Source organism: Indicator indicator, chromosome 15 (assembly GCF_027791375.1).
Source record: "Indicator indicator isolate 239-I01 chromosome 15, UM_Iind_1.1, whole genome shotgun sequence".
Taxonomy (NCBI): Eukaryota; Metazoa; Chordata; class Aves; order Piciformes; family Indicatoridae; genus Indicator; species Indicator indicator.
The window spans coordinates 5,106,264-5,132,867 of NC_072024.1; the positions used below are offsets into that span (position 1 = coordinate 5,106,264).

Below are 26,604 nucleotides of genomic sequence, written 5' to 3' on the forward strand. Positions count from 1 at the left end.
TTGGGAAAAATGGGCTTTTCAGTCTTTCCATGCAGACCAAAGGCAGGATTTCCGTGTGGCTTTGACACCCCTGAGTCTGCCTGATATGTGTCTCACCAGCCTATCAGTGGGGGTGGGGGGGTGGGGTGTGTGTGTCACTCCTGCACAGGCAGGGTCCTCTTAACTCTCAGTTAGGAAGCTTTTTCCCAATGCCTGGCCAAAATGCTTATCCTGCAGGTAAAAGCCTCTTCCTTCTTGCTGTGGCTCTAACAGGCAGATTGTCTGACTTTGCAGCATCCTGTTCGTGTATGAGCGCTGCTCCCCTGTGTGTACCCTCCATCTTCTCAGAACTTCAGCAGTCTCTGTCCTTGTACATCCTATTTTCCACAACTGTTTTCATTCTTGTCACTGTCCTCTGAATTCTTTCCAATCAATCTGTGTTCATCTTGAGCTGCAATACTCCAGTGACATGGTCCTCTACTTTAAGTCTTGGTGGAGCAAGCGGAGCCAATGAATTTCCCAGTGTGTAACTTGCAGGCGATGCTCCTGTTTGTGCAGCTGGCTGTGGTGCACAGCATTTTTGCAACAGCATGACCTTGTTGACTCATAGTCAACTTGTGAGCCACTGTAATTCTTAGGCTTTTTTTTTTTTCCCCCTGAAGAAGTGCTGTGTAATCAGTTGTCTTCCTTGTTGTATTTGCAAAGTTTGGGTATTCTAGATGAATTGTGGCACCTTAGAAATTTTCCTTAATAAATGCCATCCCATTCTTAAAAACAATTTCTCCGTTCCCCCCCCCCCTTCATCTTTGCAGTTACTCCCAATGTAGTATCATCCCCAGATGTTCTGAATTGTCTGTCCCTTCATCTGTGTTGTTCTTACAGAAAGATTGACTTCTTCAGCATGTTGGTTATCAGACTTTCATTCTGAGAGTGACCCATGGATACATATACCAATATGCAGTAATTTTGTTGTGTTTTCCTAACTTGCTTATGAAATTGTCCTTTAAGATACTATGAGAAGTCTTTACGGTCTCACTTTGAATATCTCCAGGGATGGGGCCCCAACCACCTCCTTGGGCAACTTGTTCCAGTGTTCCACCACTGTCAGAGTAAAGAACCTGTTCCAAACATCCAATCTGAATCTACTCTCTTCTAGTTTGAAGTTTGACCTTTGTCCTATCACTACAGGCCGTTGTAAACAGTCTCTCTCCATCCTTCTTGTAGGCCCCCTTCAGGTATCTGTTACCTTCTCTGGGTAGGACAGAGCAACAGGAGCAGACAGCTAGCAACTGGCTTGTTCTAGCCTCCTCACAGCTATTGCACCAGTTAACCAAGCTAATGAAAACTGAGATTGGTGGAATCTTATTAACTGCATAACTCAGACAAGCCTCAAACTGCTGTAGGTAAGACGTGTTCACAGGAGCAAAAGTACCACTCACAAACCCCACAGAATGCCAAATCTTAGTTTTTCCTAGTGGAAGCTCAAACTGGATTTTGCATAATAAATCCACCGTAGGAGGGATGTGCCCGGAGACCCTTTGTGGTGACCTGCCCCTATTTCTTCTTGTGCATCCCCCTTTTGTCTATCAGTTTCTCAGGAACAAAGTCTTAGCTTGAGGAAGTCTCTTTTCTATTGTTTTCAGGCCAGAATCTGGTCTCAGAAGCTGCTATCTTTACCACACATCATGTCCCTCCATGTCCAGTCTTGTATCAGATAGTCCTTGGAGCAAAAGATGAGCAAATGAATGTGTCTTCCTCTTTAGTTGCATATGTCAACAATAAATCTTTTGAGAAGACTCAGGCCACTTGTTTCTGAGAAGGTTGCATCTCAGTCTGCATCCTGATCCCTGCTTTCATCAAGCTCTAAAACCTGACAGACGAAATGAAAGGTTTAAACAGGGGGACATGGTGTGGGGGTGTATAAACCCATTTCAGGTTTAATGCGGAGTCCACCCAGAACCACCAATGATGACTGCCATAGGTGTGCCTCTGTCATTTGGAGGCCACAGTTCCCATCTTTGCCAAATCTCTGTCATCCACAAGACAAGACATCTGCACTACATTTGTTTAAAGCAGGGAGATGACAAGCCTTGAAGCAGATGTTGAAAAACAGAGCAGCAAAAGGCCTGTGCTAAGTGAGCAGCCCATAGGGTCTGAGCTGTTTGATGGCTGATAACAGCGTGAGCCAACTGTTCCTTCAGAGCAGGCTGAGCCCAGGAGATCCCTCTGGTAAGAGATGTACTTTGCCAACATGCGGTGCTCCCTTTGTCACCGTCCCTTTTCACAAGTACCTGGGGAAAACACAGGGAATGGGATCATCATTCAAAACCCTTTAGATGAGTAACACTCTTGCTTATCCAGCCTGAATTGATTCCTAGTTACAAGTTGAACCATTGGAAAGCATCAAGAGCGTGTCTCGGCATCCAACAGCCAGTATCACTCATTAGTTTGAATGAAAAGCCTGTGTGCAGGCTTTATCAAAGCTACAGAGAGTTTTATCATGATCAACATAAAACAATATTCTGTCTGAAACCTCTGCACCATATTGCCACATAAAAAGCAGCTAATGTCTAGTGATCCTTGGTATATGAAGCAATTTAGGTTTATCACAAGCTGACATATTATGCTTTGACAGCAAAGAATCCCTTTCGTACCTGATCTCATGTTTCCTAAGACCAGCTTTTCACCTTCTCTGATCTTGTCTTTAGGAGCTGATCCCCTCGTGCTGGGGAGATACAGCTATTGTTAAATGAACTCAGGCAACCTGGGAGTGTTTACTTGTTAGTAATCTTGGGCAAGATACAAACTTGCCAAGTAAGGGAGCAAGGCTGGGGCTCAGTTTGTTCAGTCCCTGGGCAGGAGGTGGATGGAAAACTGGCCCATACCAGAGCAAAAATCCCCCGTTCTGTTCTCCTGTGTGGTGGGTAGGGGTAGACCTCCAGGAGCCACAGGCATCCAGCATGTTGGACTGTGTTGTCTGAATAAAGCCACCACAGCTTTTCAGGAAATCTTCAGCATGCTGTCCTCCAAGGTGACACTGCTTTTGTTAGTGACACAGTAGCTACCAATTGAAGGATTGATAATCTCTCTTGGAGAGAAATGACTTTTTTTTTTTTTTCCTCTCTAGCCCTTTGAAATCTCCTTATTCAGCCTCAGCAGGACAAAGGCTGACCACTGACTGGTGATACCACTGAGGTCTCTTAAGGCCAAAGACACAGAGGACAAAATGAAGCCCAGGGCTGTGGTGGAAAAAGTACTTGAACACCTTGGGAATGCACCCTAGGATTGTCTGCACAGGCATTTGTTTAGATTTATGCTCCAAGCACCTCACTTGGTATTTCATGTATTTCTGCCAGTGGTGCACCCTCTGAAACCCGCAGAGATGGTGACTGCATTGCAGTCATGTCTTGTTTGCCTGCCTAAGTTTGCCTTTCTGAACACCAAGGACACAAGGGCTTCCCCTTTCCCCAGGGTTAAGACAACATGGACAGGCCTCACACTTGTTGCTTTCCCAGATCAGAAGCGGTTCCTGTGCTTGAGTGCACCCAGTCAGCACTGATGGAGAGATCAGCAGCATGCCCTTCACACTCCCATGGGATTGCTGATACTCCTCATGCATCAAGAGATGGCACCATCCACTGCTACCATATCTAAGGGAAAAGAAGATGGAGTTTTCTAGACTGTTTTTGCTGCCTGCAGGTGTGCCACACTTCCATCTTATCCTGAGCTAGGGAAAGAAGGGATATGTGCTTCTTCTATTTAGTTTTTCTCCATCTGAATTTTTTTTCTGTGCCATATTATGGACAGGCTGTAGGCCAGGACAGAAAACATTGCTAGATTGCCCCCATCTTTATAGGGACCTGAACCGTTTGCCAAAAGCATTTTATGAAAGGACTGGCTTCCATATGTCCAAGTGAAAATCACTGGACTGTGCTTGAGCCTCCTTATATCATTACTGTTTATGCAAAAGGATGAAAAGAAGAAAGATCCAGGACACCTGGAGGGATGAAGGGGGAAGGAGAGCTCCTCTGTGCCTGCTTTCCAGATTCCTCACCTGACCAATCTCTACTCAGCCACAGGGGTACTGCAAATTTTGTTGCCCAGCTGGAAGAGCCAAGGGGTTTTCCTTCTGCCCCCAAAGTTACTGCTGCCCACAGAGGCAGGGAACTGTACAGGGTGATATTATTTTCAGGATATCTCAGCTGCTACCATCGTTTTGCAGGCTACAGCCAGGCCATTGCCAATCTCTGCATGGTAGATCCTGTCCAGCGTTTTCCACTCCCTCTCCAGAGGACCTTTGGTCTTCAGGTCTCTGTATTCCCAACACCTTGAAACAAAGCAGATGCTGTGCAAGAGTTGATGTCTGTCAAGGCTTTGAGCTGAACATCAATGTTGAAGGGAAGCTAGGTGCATAAGGATGCCTTAGGTCCTCTGAAATGAATGTTCTTATAAATAATGTGGAATTTATTAAGTGGAAGAGATCTGTTATTATTTATTTAGAAGTGCATTGTTCTCAGGCTTGTGCTTACTGTTCCCAAACCTAGCATTCTGTGACTTCAGGTTGCCATGCAGTGCTCACTTTGGGCTCAGCCTGGTTTAGCTCAGCTCAAATTTCCCTGGAACCTGCTCATTTTTTTGCAGAGGTGCATCTGGGCTGTTGGTATGTGAGACCTGAGTCCACTGTACCCCTGCCCAGAGGACACCCTACCAGAGCAGGATCAGGACAAAACCCTCTATGTCCTTCTCCAGGTGTCCACCACCTCTCAGGGCTTCAAATATCTTTTGCTTCCTAAACTGCCATAATTTAGGCAACATGTGTGGATTAAGACCTCAAACCTCAGTAATCTCCATTTTCAAGTTAAATGCCCCTGCTGCAGAGGCTCTGTTGCCCTGAAGAAGCTCCTAGTGAAGCCAGCTGAAGGCAGAGGGATGATTGTGGCATCTGGTCACCGAATGTCTTTGCTCTCTGTTCAAGGTGAAACAACAGCAGAAACATTTCGAAGTCTCTAATGTAGTTTTGCCCTTGGAGAAGAATTTTCTGACCAGGAGTAGGCTGCTCAGGGAGGTGGTTGGAGTCACCATCCCTGGATGTGTTTAAAGGTGATTTAGATGTAGAGCTTGGGGATATAGTTTAGGGGTGAACTTTGTAGAGTAGGGTGAATGGCTGGACATGATGATCCCAGGGGTCTTTTCCAACCTGAATGATTCTATGATAGGTACAAGCAGATGCAGTTGAAATAGGTCAGCACTGTTGCTCCTGTGAAAAGTGTTGATTCCCAGCCTTAAAAGGAAAAGTGTGATGAGATCCTTACTCTGGAAAATATTAATAAATAATTGATCAATAGTAGAAAAGGGCTCTTTCTGTAAATAAACTGGTGTAATTAATAGCTCTGTGTTTTCAGTGGTGTGCATGCAAAAGAAGCTGGGGATGCAATTAATGTGCCAGGGGCCTGAAGGACATCTGCAGATAAGGGTTAAACACTCTGTTGAAGCTGAACTCATGAACCTGCTTAAACTGCTGGACTTGTTTGTTTCAATAAAACTTTTGTCTCTGCTGTGTACATATTTTATAGCACTCCACAAGAAACACTTAAAGTCAGGTTTTTAATATAATGTTGGTAGCAAAGTATGAAGGACAGAGGAGGTAACAGAGAAGGCAACTTGCTAATGCAAAAGCAGTGTACTGAAAGTCACTTTTATTTCTTATTTATAATCTACATGCACACTCTGGATAATAGATGACAACGCTCATTCAGTACTTTAACTTCAAAGCAGAGAGAAGGCATGGATGACAGAGCTGGGAGCTGGAACACAAAGGTACTAACAACAAGAGGAAAAATGCCTGTTTACTGGATTGCATTTGTTAGCACGCTGTCTTCAGATATTGTTCCCCCAGGAATAGTGAGAATATGTGCTGCACGAACAATGATTTAACATCTGAAAATGGTACTTAAAGAGTTTTCTGTCTGGTAGTAATGTGATGAAGGCTTCTGAATGGAACCTGGGGACTTCATTTCTTCTATTTATCTATATGTCTCTCTGGTTTTAGTCAGTGGTAATTGCATATTTAACCCCTTAAATAGGTTTAACCCTCTCAGCACCAACTTTTTGTTGTTGTTGTTTTCTTTTTGGGCTCATGTCTGCTTTTGTTACACTACAGCTGTGCATTTCACATTCCTTGCCAAAAAATCAGAAAGACAAAAGGGATTTTAGAGAAGTTGTGACCAGGGAAGCATATGGATTATCATACCAAGCTCCACCTCTCCTTCTCTCTTTTCTTCTTCTTCCTTTTTTGAGGAAAGCAGGAGATAATAGCGTCCAAGGAAAGTGTTTTAATGGGATTCAGTGCTGCTGGGAGCCTTATAGCAGAGAATGAAAAGGGGAGAGAGAGCTGTAATGAGGGGGGAAGTTGCAGATAGAGCAGTAAATCAATGGTATAAATTTGCTGCTTACTTCAGCACTCTACTTCTTTACATCTTTCTCAATTAGTGCTTGTTCTGGGGGGCTTGCTTAATAGCTTATGTGAAACAAATATTAACATAAATTGTTTAATTATATCAAAATCTTGAATTCCTCCTAGACGTAAAATTGTTTTTAGCTAGGAATACATCTGCAATAAAACATCATCTAGTTAAAGTAAACGAGCTCTAAGGAAAGTCATAAGATTGTAGCTGAGCTACTTTTACAGTTTATTTTCATGGTATTTAAATTATGATACCAGTGGGTATTTTTAATTAGTGCCTCTTTAAAGTGTGCACTTGTCTACATAAGCCATTTTGGCAAATTTGACTCATTCATACAGTGGTTGCTGTAAAAGAGGCCAGCACAGCCTGCAGGAATTGGAATTAAAAGTTTCTGCAAGCTGTTGTCGACATGACCACATCTCATTAACTTAAAAAATGGAGATTATTTGCCTGAAAGCTTGATTTGACTAACAGTAATCAAATATTAGGCTCAGTGGAGAAGGAGGAGGAAAAACAGCTTCACTGTTGTGATCTATATCCTTAAGTGTTGTGTGGTTCACTTTAAAAAGCTATGTCATATTTCTGCTTTGACTAACATAACAGGGGAAAAAATAAGACATAGGGCTTTATGAATAATCCAAGGTTAGTTTTATTTTTCAGTCTGACAAATTATTTACCAAGTTTACCAAAGGTAAATATAATTTCTCTGATGACTCTAACATTAGGAAGAATTAATTATCTTGAACAGTTTCAGAGTTTTAAGCACTGGAGATTGCTTATATGTCATGATTATCTTTATCAAATGTTAAATAGGCATGAATCTTAAATTTGTATCCTAGAATCGTTTAGCTCATAAAATATGATGGGGTAGGTTGCAAAAATTTCCATAAAATGAACTAAAATGGAGAAGTGCTGTTTGGATCTTGTGAAGTCTTTAAATAGCTTGTTAAATGAAAAGGATGATAAGAAAAAAAAGAAAATAGCTAAGTCTCTCTTTTGTGCAACAATTAGGGTTTGGGAGCATGAAATTCAAAAAATACTCCTGCTTGAGAGAGTGGTGGGGTCAAAACTGGGTGTCATGTGGTTGTGTGTTAGCTTAATAGGAAAAGGAAAATGTCATACCTAGATGAACATTAAAAAAAACCAAAACACAACAAGGGTGCAGTTAAACAAAAGAAGATAAAGTCCTGTGCCTTTTTATGTCTTTGAACTGAGAACATGTGCTGCATTTTACTAAAGGAACATGAGCCTTGAATGTAAGTAACTGGTTTTTGCATTAGGTACTCCCTGGAGGTAGCAGAAAAATATCATGTCCCTGCATGAAATGCGAATGTGAAATCTACCAGAAAGAAATATTTATGACCATTTTATGCTTGATTAGACTTGGATGACATCTGTTAGAAGACAGGGACTGGACAAAGAGAGAGACGCTCGGGGGCAAATGTTAACAGAGTTGTTTAGATGATGCCGGGGCAGGAGCGTCCATTTACTGCCAGGCAAAACATAGGAATTGTGTTAGCGAGAGTGCAGCTGACAGGAATTCGCCCTGATGGAGACACTGCAAGCTGACGGGCTGCAAGAGTCAAATGCAGCTGTTGATATTCGCTCCCTGCCACTATTTATGGGCAGGTATTGTGGCAAAACACACAGGCTGGGGCTTCCAGTGAGCAGATGTATTAACAAAGTTATATAAATGTGAGTCAGCTGTAAAAAAAAGAAAGCTACATCTTAACTTTTGGAAGTTGTTCTTTTGCCAGGATGCACTGCGAGTTGGAAGGACTTTCAAGAAAAAAAGGGAGGGGGGAGAAGCTGGATTTTTTTTTTTTCATTTTCTTCTTTTCTTTCTTCTTCCTTTTTTCCCCCCTGAAGTCTCTGCAGAACACACTGCTCTGAAGCAATCAACCTGATTGTTTACCTTCCCCTCCTTGCTTTATCACTAGTGCTTTTCCCCATGCTGCCTTGGATCCTGCTCTTTTCTGAATGAAACCGATTCCTTGGCTGCCTCTGCCTTGGCAAGAGGGAAGGAGGGGTGGGCAGCCCTGTCTGTGCCCCAACTCTGCCCGGCCTTTGCTGGGGCTGTGCTCTGTCTGTGCCTTGCCTGCACCCAGCCCAACCTCCCCAGCATCCAGGCAGCTCTCTCATCAGATGTAAATCTTTAACTCCAAAGTTTGACAATTAATCAACTGTTAGCCTTTATATGTTTTTAATGTTAAACTGTTGTTTACCAGCTCTGCAGAAGTGGGTTTTATGGCTGGAGGTACAAACACTTTGCTCTGGGTCTTTTCCCAGCTTTCTTTTCCTGTAAATTTTCTCTGTCTGGAATGCTTATGGGAAATGTTATTTTGTTTTTGTTTGCAACAGCTCTGTTGTTTTGATTTTGTCTGAGTGGTATGGAAAACAGTACGTCACTTGGAGTGGGTGTTTTGTCTATTGGCCATTTGGCTATTGCACATATATTTCTCATACTTACTACATGATGACAAGGGAACCCAAATGGCACAATTTTCCAGCTGAATTTTGCTTCCCAGTTTAATAATAGTGAAAGGAAAACAAAGTTAATAGATTTAGCAGTTTTGATACTGCTCACATGCTGATAGATGCCTTTGTATTTTTTTTTCTCCCTGTGGTTAAGGGTCTATTTAGACAAAGGTCAGATTAATGCATATATCAGTTTCTGTAATAAATTGCATAAGGGTTATGTTACACATTTTGCATACAGTTGTGAAAAACTGTAATTTAAGTACCCAGGCCTATAAAAGGGTAATAAACAACTTCAGTATCATCAATATGATTAGTCTAGGGTACTTTCTATACTGAGTTTTTTTTTAGGCACTCCATAACAGAATAAATAGCAGCAGATGCCTTTTAATTGAAAAATGATCTGAAATAAATTTTGCACTTGAAAAGAGAACACGACATTCTCCATAGAACTGTTTAGCTGGAGAGATTTGAATGTGAGATACACGGATTCTTGCATAGTATTTACCATGTTGGGGAGAGAATATTGCAGGGCCACAGAATGCAGCTTTAAGAGCAGATAATTTTTATGTATAGTGCAGAAATATAAAATGGAAAGTATGATTAATTTTTCAATTTCTCTCTGCAGATATCTAATAATTGTGCCCACGGACTGCCAAAGGCTCCCATTAAAGATTTAAAATGCAAAGAAAGGTAGAATCAAAAAGATGGTATTTTGGATTAAATAATGTAAGAAAACTGTAGGGCAATAGCAAAGTGAAAAGCTATTGGCAAAATAAGAGCGTGGTGTCAACTCTTCCTTGAGACAGACTTAAACATTTACACATTCCTGTGCATTGTTTTGTAGCTGGGATTTAAAAAAAAAAACCCTAAACAAACAAAAACCAAGCAACAAACAAACAAAGCAACATAAAAACACTTAAAGGTTGCTTAAGACAGCTGTGATTTTAAAATGACGGTTTTTGAGCTTTCAGGTTTTGATAGGCTTGTTCACTACAGAGTGATGAAAAATACAGCCTGTGATCTTGTGTTATAAAAATCTCCATAAATACAGTGGCAAGGGTTGTCCAACATTTAAGAATATGTTAGCAAACTCTGTGGCATAATGTTTCTTTCATTAAGTACCAACAGATACAGGGTGGCCAGGAAACATTTTGTAACAGCTACTCAGGAATTCGCTATTTTTGTTAGCCTCAGAAAAAGGGATGCTGCAGCCTTAGTTTATATAGAGGCTGTCAGAAAGGTCCAGCTGGACTTTTCCTCCCTTTTCTGTACTGTCTTTATCACTTTGCTCAGTTCCACATAATAACATCTTCATCTGAGATTGCTGTGGCACAGGGGAACTGCATTTGTTGATCAAATTTGGCTGGATAACACTGTGATCTCGTATCCTGAAGTGCGGAGATGTGCCTGGAATACGTAAGCGTAAAGCTGGCCCCTTGATTGATTGATTCTGCCTGTCACAGAACAAGATAACTGGATCAGTAAATACCCTGTGCACTTCAACTTCATCTATACAATCAAAAGTGAGGGCATCATGGGGCTGGAAAACACCGAGGCATGATGGGAATATCTACATTTCAGAATGATAGCCAGGAACTTGGTGAAAAGCAAGGAAGAAAAGAAAAAATGCGTTTTTCTTTTTTTTTTTTTTTCCCCTGTATGTTTGTACATGAACAGCAGCAAAAACCACATTAATTTCTGTCTCTCTGTGGATTTATTTCAGCTCCACAACAGTGTAAGGCTGCTGCTGTGGCTGGTGGTGAATCAGACTCCGGATGTTTCGGAGGAAAGCATGTTATTTGGGGTCTCTTGTACGAAGGTGGCACTTTATCAGATAAGCCATAATTAAGTTATGCAACTAGCTGAGGTGATTTGCTGCTTTGGCAACTCCTAGGACTGTTCTGCTGAACATCCCGAATTCGTACGGCAGGATCCAGCTTCCTTCTGGGAATTTAAATTGAATCTTAAATGAGCATTAAGAGTGGAGGTGACAAAAAAAAAAAAAAAAAGGCTACAGATGACAGGTGGCAACATTAAAATTAAAAGGCCATACTTTTATCCAGGAAATGAAATAGAAGTAAAGCAGGCAGAGTTCTGCTGTGTTTTTCAAGAGGTGCTTTTGGGCTAGAAAATTACTGCCAGAACACAATCTAAAGAAACGCTGAAGATCAGTGCTCCCGTTCAGGAGTGTGTCTGTGCGTGTCAGCAAGTGCTGATAAAAGTCGTTCGGCTGTCTCTAGCCTACTGTGTCATTTCTCCTCGCCTGCTGCTCCTGGCTGAACAAGGTTGAGATGGCAGAGCAAGGAGGAGATGCCTGCCCAGGCTACCCTCACCAAGGCTTTAGCAATGGTTGTGGTTACCTGCCCCATCTCTGTCTCAAGGTGGTATCCTTCTCCTCAGCGTTAAAGCCAGAATGGGCATTTGCCAGGCAAAGCCAGTGTGGTCCTGTAGCTGAGCATCTCACTTCCATGAAAGGGAGCTGCTGGGCAGCACCAGCACCAAAGCAAAATCTTGGGTTCAGAGCTGCAGAATCCTGCAATCCTGGGAATGGTTTATTGCAGCACTTTTGCTTCTAACTGTTTTCACAATTTATTGTGGGAATTAGATGTAGCATTTATCCTGGCATTTTTATTTAGTATCTCATTGGCTTCAGACAGATAAGCACAATTTTCTCTGAAGTATCTATAAGATTCCTCAGAAGGAATGGGGAGCTGGAGAGATCAAGAGGCCTTTGGTGGTAACTGCAGACCTGCTTGCTCAGAGGAGTGTGGTCTTACCATGACATGCCATACATTGACTGAAACTGCATAAGCAGAAAATATTACATCCTTACTTGGAGTGTTTGTGGATTCTTCTGCATCTAGAACTGTTTGTATCTGGCTGTGGTTTTAATGCATCACTCCCAACTGCCATAGTGAAAGGATAAAACGGCTGACTGTGGGCTCCCTAAACTATAGTTGTACCTCTGTGGACTTTCTGGCATCCCATATGTTGGAGAAGGTTGCAGACTGTATGATAGGACCCTTTGCATCTTCCTTATCTTCAAGGTGACAACGTTTGACTACTCATTACTGAATAGCACACAGAGTTTACAGCCCTCTGGTTATAGCATTCAGTTTGGTTGGAGTACCATTGCTTTGTATTACCAGCATGGTTTGCTGACTCTTTTGGATACATTAAATTAAGGAAAATTTGACAAATGGTATGAATGACACCTTCCAGATTTCCTCTAGACAATCTGCATTTTTTCATCTGTTTTTCATCTACCTTTTCACAGAGAGGGTTCTCTTTCTTTTGGAGTCAACATCTCTCAGTTGATATGGGAAAGTGTGTTGTGGCTGTGCATCAAACTTGCATTCCTGCCACAGCCTATGCATGGAAAGCTTTGTTTGGACAGAAGGTTTGAGGTTATCTCCTAAGGGTTTCAAGGCTTGACCTTTCTTGTACCAAGGATTCTAGCTTTGAACAATTCCTTTCTAGGAATGAATTGGACACGGATGAGTTATAGCAGCCACATATCTGTGAGACTCCATATCTACAGTGTTTTATGATGAGATGCCCAGAGACACTGGGCACAGCTTTGAAGGCTCATGGCCATGGCTATCTGGGTGGGAGCTGGAGGGTGACAATGGCAGCAGGTACCTGGTGCACTCAGAGCTGTTACATTCACTATCCAAGCAGAAAGAAGCCTCAATCTATGCTGTTTGGTCACCATGGGGGTTGGACTCAATGATCTCCAGAGGTCCCTTCCAACCCCTAACATCCTGTGATCTCAGAATGCTACATGTGGTGCTTATAATAACATATCTGTGAGAGGGCTGCTGGAGAGGTGGCTGGGTGATGGACTTTCCCTGTGTGAGCTGATGTTCAGCAGTGCAGCAAGTGCTCACCAGATGAACTGAGGTGCTGCAGAGCCTGAGCTCCTCACAAACGGTGAGCTGGAGCTGAAAGCTGGAAGGAAAGAGCTGCTTTTTACTGGCAATAAGAAATAAGAGAGATAAGAGTCACGTTCTCATCCGGCATCTGCAATTGTAGGGAAGGGATGAGAAGCTTCCTTCTCTCTGCTTTCCTTTGGGGAAACTGGAAGAGATGGAAGGTCAAATGGATACCTATAGGCTGTGATGACCAGAAAATGGTGTAAGAACATTGCTTCAGATTATGGTATATCTGACCAGGGAGACTCTGCATCATGCACATGTCCCAATGTGCAATATGCAGTGCTTGGTGGCTCTTCACAGTGTTCTTGTTGCAGTGATGTTCTCTCATTTATGGCATTGGTGGAATAGACTCTACAGAAGTTGTTGGTGCAGAAGTTAGTTTGAGCAAACAGGCAGCCAGCTGGAGACTGTTGCCTGGTTTCTCAAAAATACAGCAAAACTGAAGGGGACCTTTAGGCAAAGTCCAGCCATTTAATAATCCAGACATTAAAAGTCCACTAAAAATACAAAACCAGATAGGAACAAGTTCTTTACTATGAGGGAGTGGAACACTGGAACGAGTAGCCCAGGAAGGTGGTTGAGGCCCCTTCCCTGGAGATATTCAGGGTGAGGCTCAGTGAGGCCCTGGGCAGCGTGGTCTAGTTGGGGATGTCCCTGCTGATTGTGGGGGCATCGGACTGGAGGAGTTTTTGAAGTCCCTCCCAGCCTGGACCATTCTATAGTATCTCTAGAGCAGTGGGATTTCAGACAGTTGGAATTGTTTTGTGTAGAACATACATGGCACGTGTTTATTTGTGAGTGTTGACCACTGCTATTAAGCATTTGTAACACTGGAAATGCAACAGAAGGCTCAAAACAACCAGTAATACACCACAAAACCCAAAGGTTGGCTCAAATTAACCGCAAATTAAAGAGGGTGTTTTATTCAATGTTAAATGCTGGAAATCATCTTGCATCACTTCTCGGTGATGAAAAGCTTTGTGGAGTGGTTACTGCTACATAGGTAGTGTTGAGGATGCAGCAGCAATGAATGTAGGAGGTACAGGTGGCCAAGATCCTACAAGTTAAGTCTGCTGGGGATGAATGACTTTGGGATTAGGTTTATGTACCTTTGTCCTTGTTCTTCTCTTTTCCCTGGTCCTTCAACTGGGTGAGATGAAATGAGTGATTTTGAGGCAGTGTTTGCAGGTTTTGTTTGTGAAGCACTGATGTGAGAAAACTTCTGAATTTAACACAGCTACGGAAGGTGGGGCGGGTTGGTGGCTCTGAGGGTAATTCTGAACCGCTCTACCGAGGGCCCTGTTTTCTTTGGCTGGAGCATTTGACAAGGCTGGCATATTTGTGTACAGAGCTAGTATTTAGCTTGGAATTTTACACACATGAATGATGAGCTAAACAGCATTAATTTTTTTTTCCTTCCCTCTGTAGGTTTTTTTTCCTTTTTTTCACTTTTTTCTCTCTCTTTTTTATTTTTTTTTAGTTTTTTTTTAAAATGTGAGGTTACATATTGCAGACAAGTCTCAGCATATCCACCTCCTGCTTGACCACCAGAATTAATAACTAGCCACATTCCTTGATGATTCTATAGGGATTGGAAGCTAGGCAGCCGAGTTTGCTATGCAAGAGAGTTAATAAAAATTTTCATTGCTGGAGGAAAGCTTATATACAGTAGTCTGTTTGTCCTGTATTTCAACCACCTGAGTCAGAGCCAAAAAAGCAATTGTCTACTACATATTTCAAACAGATGCTGAGGGGTAAAAGGAGTGACTAGAATTCACAGCAATAAAATGCTGGCTCTTTAAGTTCCCTTGAAGGAAGTGAACCCATAAAATTTTTGCTGCTGACTTGTTTGTCCAGTTCTTTGAAGTATTTAACATTAATTTAGTCTGCAAATCATTGCCACCTCAATTTTTCATTGAAGTATCGAAGCCTGCTAAACACATAACCTTGGAGTGCACACAAAAAAAATCCTATGATTCCTTCAGCAGATACATTCATTTAGCAGTTATCCCTTTGAAAACTTAGTACTGACACTGGTGGTAGAATATAGGTGTTTGGATGTAGAATAGGTGGTAGAATATATGTAGGTGTTTGCAAAGGAAAGCTTTTCAGACAAGCTTGTTTTCTTACAACTATTAATTTCACTTGCAAGAGGTAAGTGTATTTTAAGTGGTGGTCTTCCACCTATTTCCTCTTTTTCTGTTAATAACACTCATTGCTGCTCTCTGTGGGGAACCAAGGTGGGGGGCCAGGGTGGTTGTATTTGAGTGAGTAATGGACCTTGAAAAACTGTTGTAGCAGAGGTTGGAGCTGGTCAGGAGTAGGTGTGCCTGTGCCTTGCTCGCTATCGAATGTGGCAGCAATAGGGCGGGAGGCCATGGTGGCACAGGCTGGACACCTTCAAGGCTGCAGCTCCATCTGTGAGCAGTCTGTAGTCTTTTGGACTGTGCCCAAAATTGCTGGAAATCAGAATGAATCAATGATAGTCTTGCTCACACCAAGCATAGATGGAGGGAGCATTTTCTCCTGTTCCACATACTCTGTTTTCCAAGCAGTCTTCAGGCTAAGGCAGATGGTCCATGTGGGTCATTCTTGTTGCCTTATTTGCAAGAAACACTCAGATTAGTCAGTGAGGGATGGATGCCTTGGCAAATAAGTGAGGTTAGTTGTTGCTCTAAGATCCTGATCAATGGCCTCTTTTGTCTTTCTTTTCCCCTCTATGGCTTCTTCTATATAAATTGAAGTCTCTCCCTTCTCTTGAACCTTGTGCTGTTCAATGATACAGAGAAGACCCCTTGCCTCACTGCTGTGGGCTCCAGCAAAGCTGTGCCCTGCCCATGACACTGCTACTGGGACCCAGTGGTGGCACAAACAGAGGACATCAGCTGTGAGAGGGACTTAAAAAAATGCGTCAGGCTGAAGATGGAAAAAATATCAACAGGGAGGTGTCAATTGAAACCCAGCAGGGTGGGAAAGCTGCTGTGCTTGTGGGAATGCAGCAGCCTCAAGGCCCTTTAAATGATTGGTGACACACTAGAGATATTGCTAAATTACCTTTTTTATTGGTTCTTGAGTCTTCTGTCTTGAAAGACAATTCTTTAGAAGAAGTCTAGAGGGTCCTTATATTTGATTTTGATATAAACCTGAGATGCAAAATCTGGATGGGAATCTGGACCCAAACTTCTCCCAAGACTGGGGAGTATTTTGGGCTGGGATTTTGGTGTGACACCTCTGTCTGCAGGTGATGGTGTGGAGGACTTGGGTGCAGTTTAAACTGTGCTTGATGAATATTGTTTCCAATGTTGAACTCTTATCACCTCTTTGCTTTAGCTGCCCCATCTATAAAATCTGCGTAGTGGAAAAGAAGCTTTTTAACTCTATTGAAGGACCTTAAGATCATTCCAGAGGGGATGTGTATTGCTAGTAGATTGCAAGAGAATCATGGGGCACATGTTTAATGAAGAATCAGGCCTCTGGTGAAACATTTTAATTTAAATTCTTCTGGCTAAAACTTTCTCTCCAGCCTGCATGGTCCCATATTTTACATTCACTCCCAGCATGGACTTCCTTTCCTGTAGGTCCCATAAGTAAGCCACTAGAGCATAATATGCAACTGGGCCTCATAGTTAAATTTGGAGTGGGAAATTTTAACTGTCCGGCTTCATTTTTCATGACCATGGAACAATGGCCAAGATTGTGCTCTGGGTACAAGGGTGGCTGACAGGACGCCCCCATTAGCCTCTGCACCGGCAGCCTTGCCTCCTCCATAGGCTGCAGCTTGGGCTGGGACTGGTGGCCATTTGAATTTCTCCTGTGTTGGAGTGAGATCATCACAGTGATGAGCTCATGCCAAGAGACCAGGGCTGAGCACAGCCATTGCCTGTAGAGCTGTGTTTTGTATCTGCCTCCTGGGGAGCAGCTGCAGACGGGTGAAACCAATAGGGATAATGGTGATGCTGAATGGGAAAAGAGGATTTTTTGAACCTGAAAAGGGCTGTTTATGTGTCATAAACCCCTTTTCAACATTGTAAACCCTTTGAAAGCAGCCCCTCTGCCTCCTCTTTGCTCTGTGCAGCACCAAGAATCCGGGCTGGCTCTCTGGTAACAGCAATAGTTCCAATATGGTTTTTGTAGCAGTGAGGAGGTATGGGGAAAATTTTGCAAGAATCTCCATTGGCTAAAGAATTTCAGCATTTTTCAATTGTATGCTAACTCCTAAGCAGCAGGCTGGCATCGACAGAGTGCTGAAAAATGCTGTGAATTGGTAATTATGAATTACAGCAGGAGATCAGTTCAGCTTGGTGTTTCCAAAGCCTCGGAGATCAAAAGGTGCCAGTGAGAAAGATAAAGTATCAAGTGGCAGAGAATATGCCAGGCTGCCTGAAACTTTGTCTCACTGTCTAGTTGGAGAAAAACAAAAAACAAAAAACAAACCCAAAAAACCATGCTGCATTTTGTAGGAGGGTGAGTAAAAAAAAAAAAAAGAAGAAAAAGAACAAGGTAAACAACATTTCTATTGAAACATGGGTTATTTCCAGGAAAACTAATGAGGATGTAAAATGATTTCTGAGGTGCTTTTAGGTTTTTGTATTTTTATCTATTTTATCTATTAGTTTACTGGTAGAGCAGTAATTAAATGAAGAAAAGCAGAAAGAAGAAGCAAGAGGGCAGGGTAAACGATGGCTTAATTTTCTACCGACTGCATAGCAGTATGAGCAGATTATTTTTTATAAGCTGCCAAAGTGTGTATTTCCCTTTTTTGTACTCTTTTCTTTTCAGCTGTCATTTCCAGGAAATGGCACTGTCAAACCATGTGTGTACGTGTCACATTTTGGCCCAGTCTGGGGAGGCTTTGTCAGGGCAGGGGGAGGAGTTGTCAGCTTGTCCCCAGTTCACTACAGCCATGTCCCAAGTGAGGTGGAGCTTGGTTCCTCCAGGCACCGAGGACCCCCATGCATTTGTGTTTGGAGTCAGGGATGCTGTGCAGTGGGAAGGAGATGGAGTTGTTTCACAAATGGGTGGCTCCCAGGCTTTAAAGAGCATTGCTAGGTAAGAATCATGATTTTGAAGCAGTGGGTACCAAGGGAAGCAAAGGTTTTGTGAGAGTGTGTGATGTCTGGGCATCACCTCCATCTGCTCTAAAAGTCCCAAGAAGAGCAAACTTAATCAGTAGCAGAAATCGTCTAATTTTAAGATGACAAAAACCTCCTTTGCTCTTGCCAAGCTCTTAACCAAGGAGGGGGACAGTCTTTACTGGAGGGTAGCTCATCTGTCTAGGGTGTATCTAGGAAAAATTGAAGATTTTTTTTCCACCACTTTTAAAATCCTTTCACCAATTCCCCAGATTATTGGCAAAATCACGGTAGTGGCAGATTCCTTATAACTCTTCCTCTTCTGCATCAATTATGTCTGTGCGAGGTAGAGTTTTGAGTCAGCTCTCCTTCATTTCTCTCTTCTGGTTGCTCTCAAGGGAGACAGTCTCTTGGTAATAGGAGCTACATCAGTTCAGAGAAGAATATAGTTTTGTTCCCTTCTCAAATGACATATGACTATCAGGCATCTCATGAGTTCTCTGAGTGGGCACATGAATTGAACCTTTTAGGAGTCTCAGTGATAATGGCCTGATGGGTAGGAAGCAGACACTTGTTAGAGGTCTCGGGGATCTGCCTGGTAGAATTAAATAGCTGCCATGTTAGTGATGCCCTTTTACCCTTCTGAGCTCTCCTGTGAGCGTCACCAGTGCCGCTTGAGGAAGGAAGCAAAGTTTGCCACAGAGTGGGTATGGGGATTTTTTTTTTACTTTTGTTTTTGTTGCCTGTGTAGTGTTGTGTGTTTTTTTTATACAGCACAAACTCAAGAGGTGTTTTAATTGGCCCTGGTAGGATTGTTTCATGCTTTATATGAAACTAATAATGAAGGATCCTGGGACCATGGCATAGCTGAGGTCCTGCCGTCTCAAACTGGCTTCTGAGAAGAGCTCTGTACTGCTGCTGGTGTCTGTAGATGGGGCTAGAACCCAGTGCCAATGTCAAGTGGGGATTTTTTCCTAATATGGACAGTAGTCCACAAGGAACTGGATGAAGTCCATCAAACTAAGGTCACCAATAGCTAGTAGAAGATTTGGCTGTGCTCTGCTTGGACCAGGCTTGAGTTAGAGACCAGAAGGTAAATGACTTTTTTACTCCATTACTTGAAATTGTGAGGCCAAGTGTAATGTGCTAAAAGCACAAACCCAAGGATGCTTACAGGAGGTGATGCCTGTTCCCCAACTCCATGTGCAAACAGCTGGACAGCCATGGCTTTTGCAAGACAAAGCTTTTCTGTTCTGCTTTGTTTTGTTTTCTGTTTGTTTGGGTTCTCCCTGTCCAATGAAAGCTCAGAGCAGGACTGGGCACACCCATCCAAACCCTTTTCATTTCTATTTTTTTGGCACATCCTTTAGCCTCTCCTTTAGCCCCTGTCCTAATACTGACAGAAGTTCAAGGGTTTCCATTCACAAACCTTCCATATTTCTCAATTCTGACACTGTGAAATTTGCATTTATACATTTTTATCTGAGTACTCACTAGTGGATTATATACTACCAGTGCATTAAACTGGCAGCGGCAGCTAATTCCTGGTCCACTGTAAATGCTAGGTTTGTTTCTAAGGAAAATATCATTAAGTAAGGAGGGGTTTGGGCTTGGATTTTTTAAGTCTTGATGTTCTGTATTAGACATAGACTGTTTTTAAACATCAGCATGTGTTCTTCTTCTTTGATGTTTTTCACAAAGAGGATTTTGCCTTCCACTTTAACGAAAGTCCCATGTTCCTCTTAGGTTTTATGCTGCTAATGATGTTGCTTACTCAAGTAAATACGTATGTGTGTGTATGTTTAAAATCTAACCTTCCCCTTCAGCACAGCACTGAAACAGAACAGAACTGATCTTCTTTAGCCATCTCCTGTACCAGAATTTTCATGGTTTGAAATTAAAATGGATTCTCCTTATCTTCTCATAGCCCCTTTGATCCATTGCCTGTGGGTATATGGTGGCACTAACGACAGAGGACGGGGAAGCTTTAGCTTTGCCTGGCATCATTAGCTCCAGAGCATTAGCAGCATCCCTGTGAGGAATGGCTGTGCTCCTGGTACAACAGGAGAGCAACCTGCTTCCCTGCATATTCTCTTGCTTAGTGCTGGGTGGGATGCTCCCCAGGGAAGTGTCCTGTATGCATACCGGGAATTTTTGCAATACTTTTCCTGGGGACCTCTGTGCTGTCTCAGCCCTGGAAGCTTGGATGGAGTTTCCCTTAGCAGTTCTTTCTTTCCAGGCATGCCTGATCTTTTCCTTCCTCCAGGTAGCACATAGCTCCAAGGACTAAGCTTGCAGATGAATCCTGTGTTGATCTGTGCAAACAGCGAGAGTCTGCATGCTTTTGTTTTTCCCCACTATCCATTCAGTCCGAGGTACATCATTTGAAGCTGGTCACAAATGGTGAACTGAATAGCTTGGACCTTTCTGCCAGGGCTCTGTATGCAAGGACTGTCAAAACTGTTCTCAGTGATGAGTCAGTTCCTTTTTTTTCCTCCTTTATTTTTTTTTCTTTTAATGACAAGTATGCAGCGCATGTACCCATTAGAGTGTGCAGAGAGATGCCGTAGAAATGAGGATACACATGTGTATGTATCAGATGCTGAAGAGCAGCGTTCTTGTTATAAATATAGCTCGGCTGTGTTCCTTCTTACATTTCATTTCTATAATCCATTCCAGAAGATTTGGACAAAAATACTGTAGTGTAAGAGAGCATTAGTTTTTGGATTCTTCAAATAATAATTCTTAGTATGGAACCTAGTAAATAAACCTTTAAAGATGGGCAAGATGACATCTTCCTGGGGTCTAGGAATAGGACTTGGGGTATGGATTTATGGAAGGTAAAATAAAAGACAAGCAGAAGCAGGAGCAGAACTGTATGTTTTATTTTTTTAGTTTATTGCTAAAATGTATGAATCGTCCCTTTTTTGTTTGTTTTATTGGTGTGATTATATATGATCTATCTTTACATGTATACTTTTTAGACCTGGTGGGCCTACTGTGATTAAATGTTTGCTTTGAATACGTGTCCAGCCTGTTAACTTTCCACAGCGGAAAGTTGTTAAACGCATTTTTATACAAGGCAGGCCTCCCCCCAAAAGAAAAAAAAAAAAGAAAAGAGGGGGGGAAATAAAAAAAATAAATAAAAAGAAGATTGTTAAATGTATGGAAACCCTTATTGGCTGGATTATATAACTGAATTCATTCAACATGCTCAGTGTATCTTGTTCTCCTTTCAGTATTGCCACTCTGTTCATCACCCCTTTTAGTGCTTTAGGCATATGGCATGCAGTACATCCAGGGAAGTGTCAACAATATGGCATATGTTATACATACTGATCTTGATACACCGTAGAAAATAATGGGCCTAACTTTAAAAGGCACGGTGCTAAGAATAGAGCCTGCTGCAGCATACAGACAGTGAATACGCCATGAATGTCATGTTTGAAGACAAAAAGAGCTGTATTTTTCATTACTTTCGTGGCTTGGTTTGTATTTTGGCCTTGCTGCAAATGATAAAGGGGCCTACGTGAAAGCTGGGAAGGGACTTTTTACAAGGGCTTGTAGTAATAGAACAAGAGGGAATGGATTGAAGCTCGAGGAGGGTAGATTTAGAGTGAATATTAGGAAAAAATTCTTTCCAGTGAGTGTGGGCAGGCACTGGAACAGGTTGCCCAGGGAGGTCATGGATGCACCCTCCCTGGAGGGGTTCAGGGCCGTGATGGATGAGGTCTTGAGCAACCTGGTCTAGAGGAAGGTATCCCTGCCCATGGTGAGGGTGTTGGAACTAGATGATATTTAAGGTCCCTTCAACCCAATTCTATGAATATATATTCTATGAATATAATATCTTCTATGAGTATGTGAATCTATGAAAAATATTACAGTTAGGCAAGTCCAGGCTGGATTTTCACCTGCCTGATTCTGGTACCGCAGACTCTGCCGAAAGCAGGGGGTCAGCTTGAATGTCAGAGTGGGTGTGTGGGTAAAGGGAGCAGACAGGGAGCTGTGTGACCCATCCATCCAGTACCCCACTGCCCATGTGAGCTGAGGTGGAGGTGGGAAGGGACTTCTGCTACCAACATTCATCCACAGGAAGAGGGACAGGGATGGAGGATGTCCTGACGCATTTCCAGGAGTCATTAAAGGGTCGCATTAGCTCACCACTTAGCTCTGTCTCCACGCTGCAAATGAGCCTGCACAAGCAGATTGCTCTGCTTACATTAAAACCACAGTGGTGGAAATGAGTCTTTCCAAAGACTCTTCCAAAGATCTGCCCATTAGGATCCGATTGTGAGATCAGGGCTCTCATCTGGACTCAGAGCACTAAAATGAAGATGAAACGCTCTGGTTCTCATTTCTGGGTCCTGGACTTACTCAACTCCCCATTTCACAGTGAATCTTTCATCCCAGGAACTCTTGATTTTTAAATTAGAAAAAAAAAATTAAATATAGGGATCTTTGAAACACTTGGCCTGAAAATTCTTCCAGGGAGTTTCACCTTTAAAATAAATGATTCGTATGACAGTATTGTTGTGTGTATTTGTGTATGTCCATGGTGCTGTTTATTGTGCTGCTCTGGCCTGGCTCGGAAGCTGTAACATCTGAAGTGCAGAGAAGCAGTGACTAGAGAATGAAATATCTTCTTTCCAACAAAGATCAAATATTTGTCTGTTACCTCTATGGCTGTTCTAACGATTCTGATATTCACAGAACCACACAGATCACCACACCGATAAAACAGACCAACAAAATATTTATTTTTAATCTTTGTTGAATGCCGAACGTTTTGTGCATGTTTATGAGGGTTAAACATTAATAGCAGATGTTGTTAATGAATAGAAGGCTTGAGCCAGCTTCTGAGACCTTTTAGTTAGTACATGAATTTTCTGGTTGATGACAATACTTGTAACATGCCTAATTATGAAGTAGTGTTCTAATCAAGCCTTGAATAACTGAAGAATTTCCCCTCCTCTTTTGCGGTTATTTCAGTGGCACACACACAGAGATCGCTTCAGTGCCTGTGCTTATTCTTAGTGATTTTTCTGTTCTTAGAACATTCAGTGAGGTTTTCCCCCCAAGAAGCACATTCATTTACACCCAACGTCGGTGCAGGAGCGTGTGCACGCGTGCACAGCCCTTCCGCCCCATCCCCACCAGCAGCTGAACTGGTGTCAGCCTCTGAAGTTGTTGTCCCAGTTTGTCACACTTCCAGGTGAAGTACGTGAAAGTGATTATAGGTAATAAATATATTTTTTTTTTAACTTATTGCAGAGGCAGTTTTTCCCCTGTTAATGAGGGTAATTTGACTTGGTTGAAGGATTGCAGTTCTTAAGAATTAATGCAGCAATCCAATTCGAAGATTTAAAGAGATCTAAGATTTTTCACAGGTCGTGTGCTAGTGAATGTGCTCCTATCACATAGCAGCTAATGGACTTGAACAACAGTCTGTCATTTACTGTTACCTCAGTGTATAGCAGCTTTGCCCTTGATAGCAAGTATACTTTCCCAGCAGCGCAGGTTATTTAGTAGTGTGGTGTATTTGTAACACTTTTAAGAGACAGTATCCTATTTCTAACAGCCCTAATTACTGGATAAAGTGAGGTTACCTTTCTGACTGGCTTAATTATGTGTTTGGATCCTAATCTGCACAAGCCTAAAGTATTTTATGCTCTAATAACCAACTCCTCGTTCTTTTTGGACTTGTCTCTCCTCATACACATCTATAACATAATTTCTGTAGTGCATTTCCCATTTATCAGTGCTCAAAGGTTAATTATATAAATATGGCAGTGTTTGGAACTAGTGTCCATAAGGTCCTGTTATTTTTAGGGATGCATTATTACCTTTTAACCGTGTTTTGTAGTGATTTATTTGTAAATGCTGTTGGAAATGCTCTAATTTCTTGATCCTATTATGTTCCTGGGTATGAAAAATCCTATTTTAAGGTAATTAGAAGGATTCTCTTCTATTTAAATGTGTGTTCTCTAGACAGTGTCACTCTATACTCTGCACACAAGAACCTTTGTTCCTTAATTAGAAAAAGGACTAGAGCTCATTAATTGTGGGTACAAAGTGATGTCAGCTCAAATGGAGATGCAATAATACAGTTTAAATAATGATTGATCCTACATTTTAAGTCTCATACAATTTCGTGCTGGTTGTCATAAATAAGCAACGTATAATGCAGGTTGTGAAGCACTGTGTTAAGATTTTTATTGAAAGATCTCTTTTTGCAAGGGTAAACCTCGTGTCAGGCACAATAAATAAAAGAATGGATGGTACACATACAGCATCTGCCATTTAGAAAAGTCAGCATTTGTCAACAGTCTCACCGCAGTGATAGCTGAGATGCTGGAGTTAACTCCACCCCATACTTTAGAAAATGAAATAATTGTGGTAGCTGTGCACTCAAAAGCAGTTTGGATCTTGGCCCTACAGAGCTATTATTGTGATGAAAAGAGTATTTTAATTACTGCTCGCAAGCAGGATCAGTTAGAGATTTTTTTTTTTTTGCAGGGTGTTCTTTTAGGGGATGGAGACAAGTGTATGTTGTCCTCTGAATGTTTACCATTTCTCTGCATCATCTTGGGTGAAGAAGGGCACAGCTTGGGGAAGTTAAACACAGCACCCTTTACCAAAAGATTTGTATCGATGTGCACTACATGTTGCCCAGAGGCAGGGTGATCAGCTCCCAGTGAAGGCTGTCCCAAAATCAGGAGCATGTTGACCCTGAGTTTGGCAATTCTGCTGCCAGAGTAGGGTGCAAGGATGGTGTCTGTGTGTGTTTGGAATTTAAATCTTTGGTCATCTGAAGCTTTGTGAAGATCGTTCCCAAAATCGAGAGCATGTTGATGCTGAGCTTAGCAATTCTGCTGCCAGAGCAGGGTGCAAGGATGGTGTCTGTGTGCATCAGGAGTTTTAAGTCTTTGGTCATCTGAAGCTTTCCCAAAGTCAAGGCTGGGGATGGCAGGTCACAGAGATGTACATCACTCCTCAGCCTGCGTCTCCATCTCCAACATAAACCCTGCCTGGTCCTCTCCTTGCCCCACCTTGCCTGAAGAAAACCAGTCTCATTTTTCTAACCCCAGTGAAAGCCTGCATTAACCAGGCAAAGAGTTTCCTGTGTTGAAGAATAGGGAAGTTGGAAGATGGAGTCATTAGGCTTGTTTTCCTGCTGATAGTTTCACAAATCAAAATGGGGAATGCTAGCACCGAGTATATGTTTCACTCAAAGCCTGTTGTCACTGAAAGAACCTCAGAAAATGGGGGGAGTGGGAGGTGGGTTCTTGGTATCTTTCTCCACTGTATTCCTCTTGGTGGGAAAGAAAAATAGTTTTTAAAAGATAAAAAACCTGTTCTTCAATTGACTATGCAAAAATCTTATTGCAGTATTTATTCCAAACCTGCACACATAATGTTCAGTCAAGGAGAAAACAGCAAAAAACAGTTGTTGATGGACTTAGCAGAGAACTGGATTAAATAAGCATTAGTCTACTGAAGCTGATTACAGGAATATGAAAATGCAGTATCTTAATGGTACATATTTTCATGTGGCAGCTCAGTTGCCTTTCATTTTGCAGCTAATATGTCTATTCTTATGAGTCATTTACTTCTTTAATTACCTTTTGCAGGCAAGGCACCATGGTATATTAATGTGAATGATTTTTACTGCCAGTTTATCATACAATGCCCCAGAAGTTGAAAGGCGTAATTGACTTGGAAGAGCAGCTCATGAAGGAAACAATATTTAGTTGACAGTTTTCCTTGTACTCTCTGTTGACGTTTATGAGTTTACACTATGCTAAAGGAGTAATAAACACGATTTTCTTTCAATAACAGGAAAGAGTCGCTTTCAAAATACATTTGTGGAGAAGAGATTCGTTCATTCCTTGAATAATATAAAATAATGCGTTTCCAGTGATGAGATGTATATAAGATTGTCAATTGAATTAAACCTCGGAAGGTGCATTTATAACCTGCCTTAGAGCGCTAAAAGATATTAGGGTGGATATGAATCGAATCAATTTAATGAATATTTAAATTATACACAGATTTGGATAAATCATATGTAGATCTCCCTGTTAGATTATTGGGCGGCCTTCTCTTGCCGTCAAGTGTGAAAGTTTGGAGTGGGAATTCCAGGGACAGAGAGGCTCTGGTTCTGGAGGTGGAAGGACACTCATCAAAAAGTTCTTGATAAAGCCCAACTGGAGGATTATTGCCCAAACTTTCTGTAACTTTCCTGAAGCCACAGGCTTGAGGATGGTTTAAAATCAGCTTTGCAATCCGTCAAAGTCCATTTTCTTCTGGAATGCTACTTTTATTGAAATGACCTTGTCAAACGGCAAATTCTTTTACTCAAGCATCCCCAAGCCCGTGCTCAGGTACTATTAATCATCCCATCCTGCTTTAATTAATTTAAAGGCAGCCATGCCCAGGGTGGGAGTGGGAGGGTGGCTGGCCAGGGGAACGCTTCTCAGCTCGGCTTGCAGGGAGTTAAACTTTTCACAGTTTTTCCCGATTGTTTGCAGTTCAGCCCTCTGCAACATAATGAAAGTTTTCTAGCCATCTGTTGTTAAGCTGGCGGTGAGCAAGGCCAGTATATCCAAACAAAGTGCTGGCCTGCTGTAAACTGAACCTGTCAGTTGAGCATAGCTGGGCTGACCT

General features: G+C 42.1%; 1 protein-coding gene across 11 annotated transcripts in view; it reads left to right on the forward strand.

Moving 5' to 3' along the window:
- The window catches only part of FOXP1 (forkhead box P1), a 164,324-nt gene that overhangs the window by 10,911 nt on the left and 126,809 nt on the right, over window positions 1–26,604 (forward strand). For 8 of the 11 annotated variants that reach the window (XM_054387409.1, XM_054387411.1, XM_054387407.1 and 5 more), the window contains exon 2: window positions 13,382–13,387. The exons of the other annotated variants lie outside the window; for them this stretch is intronic. In XM_054387409.1, coding sequence (XP_054243384.1) covers window positions 13,382–13,387 — 6 coding nt within the window. The remainder of the gene's footprint in view (window positions 1–13,381; window positions 13,388–26,604) is intronic. 11 annotated transcript variants of the gene reach the window in all.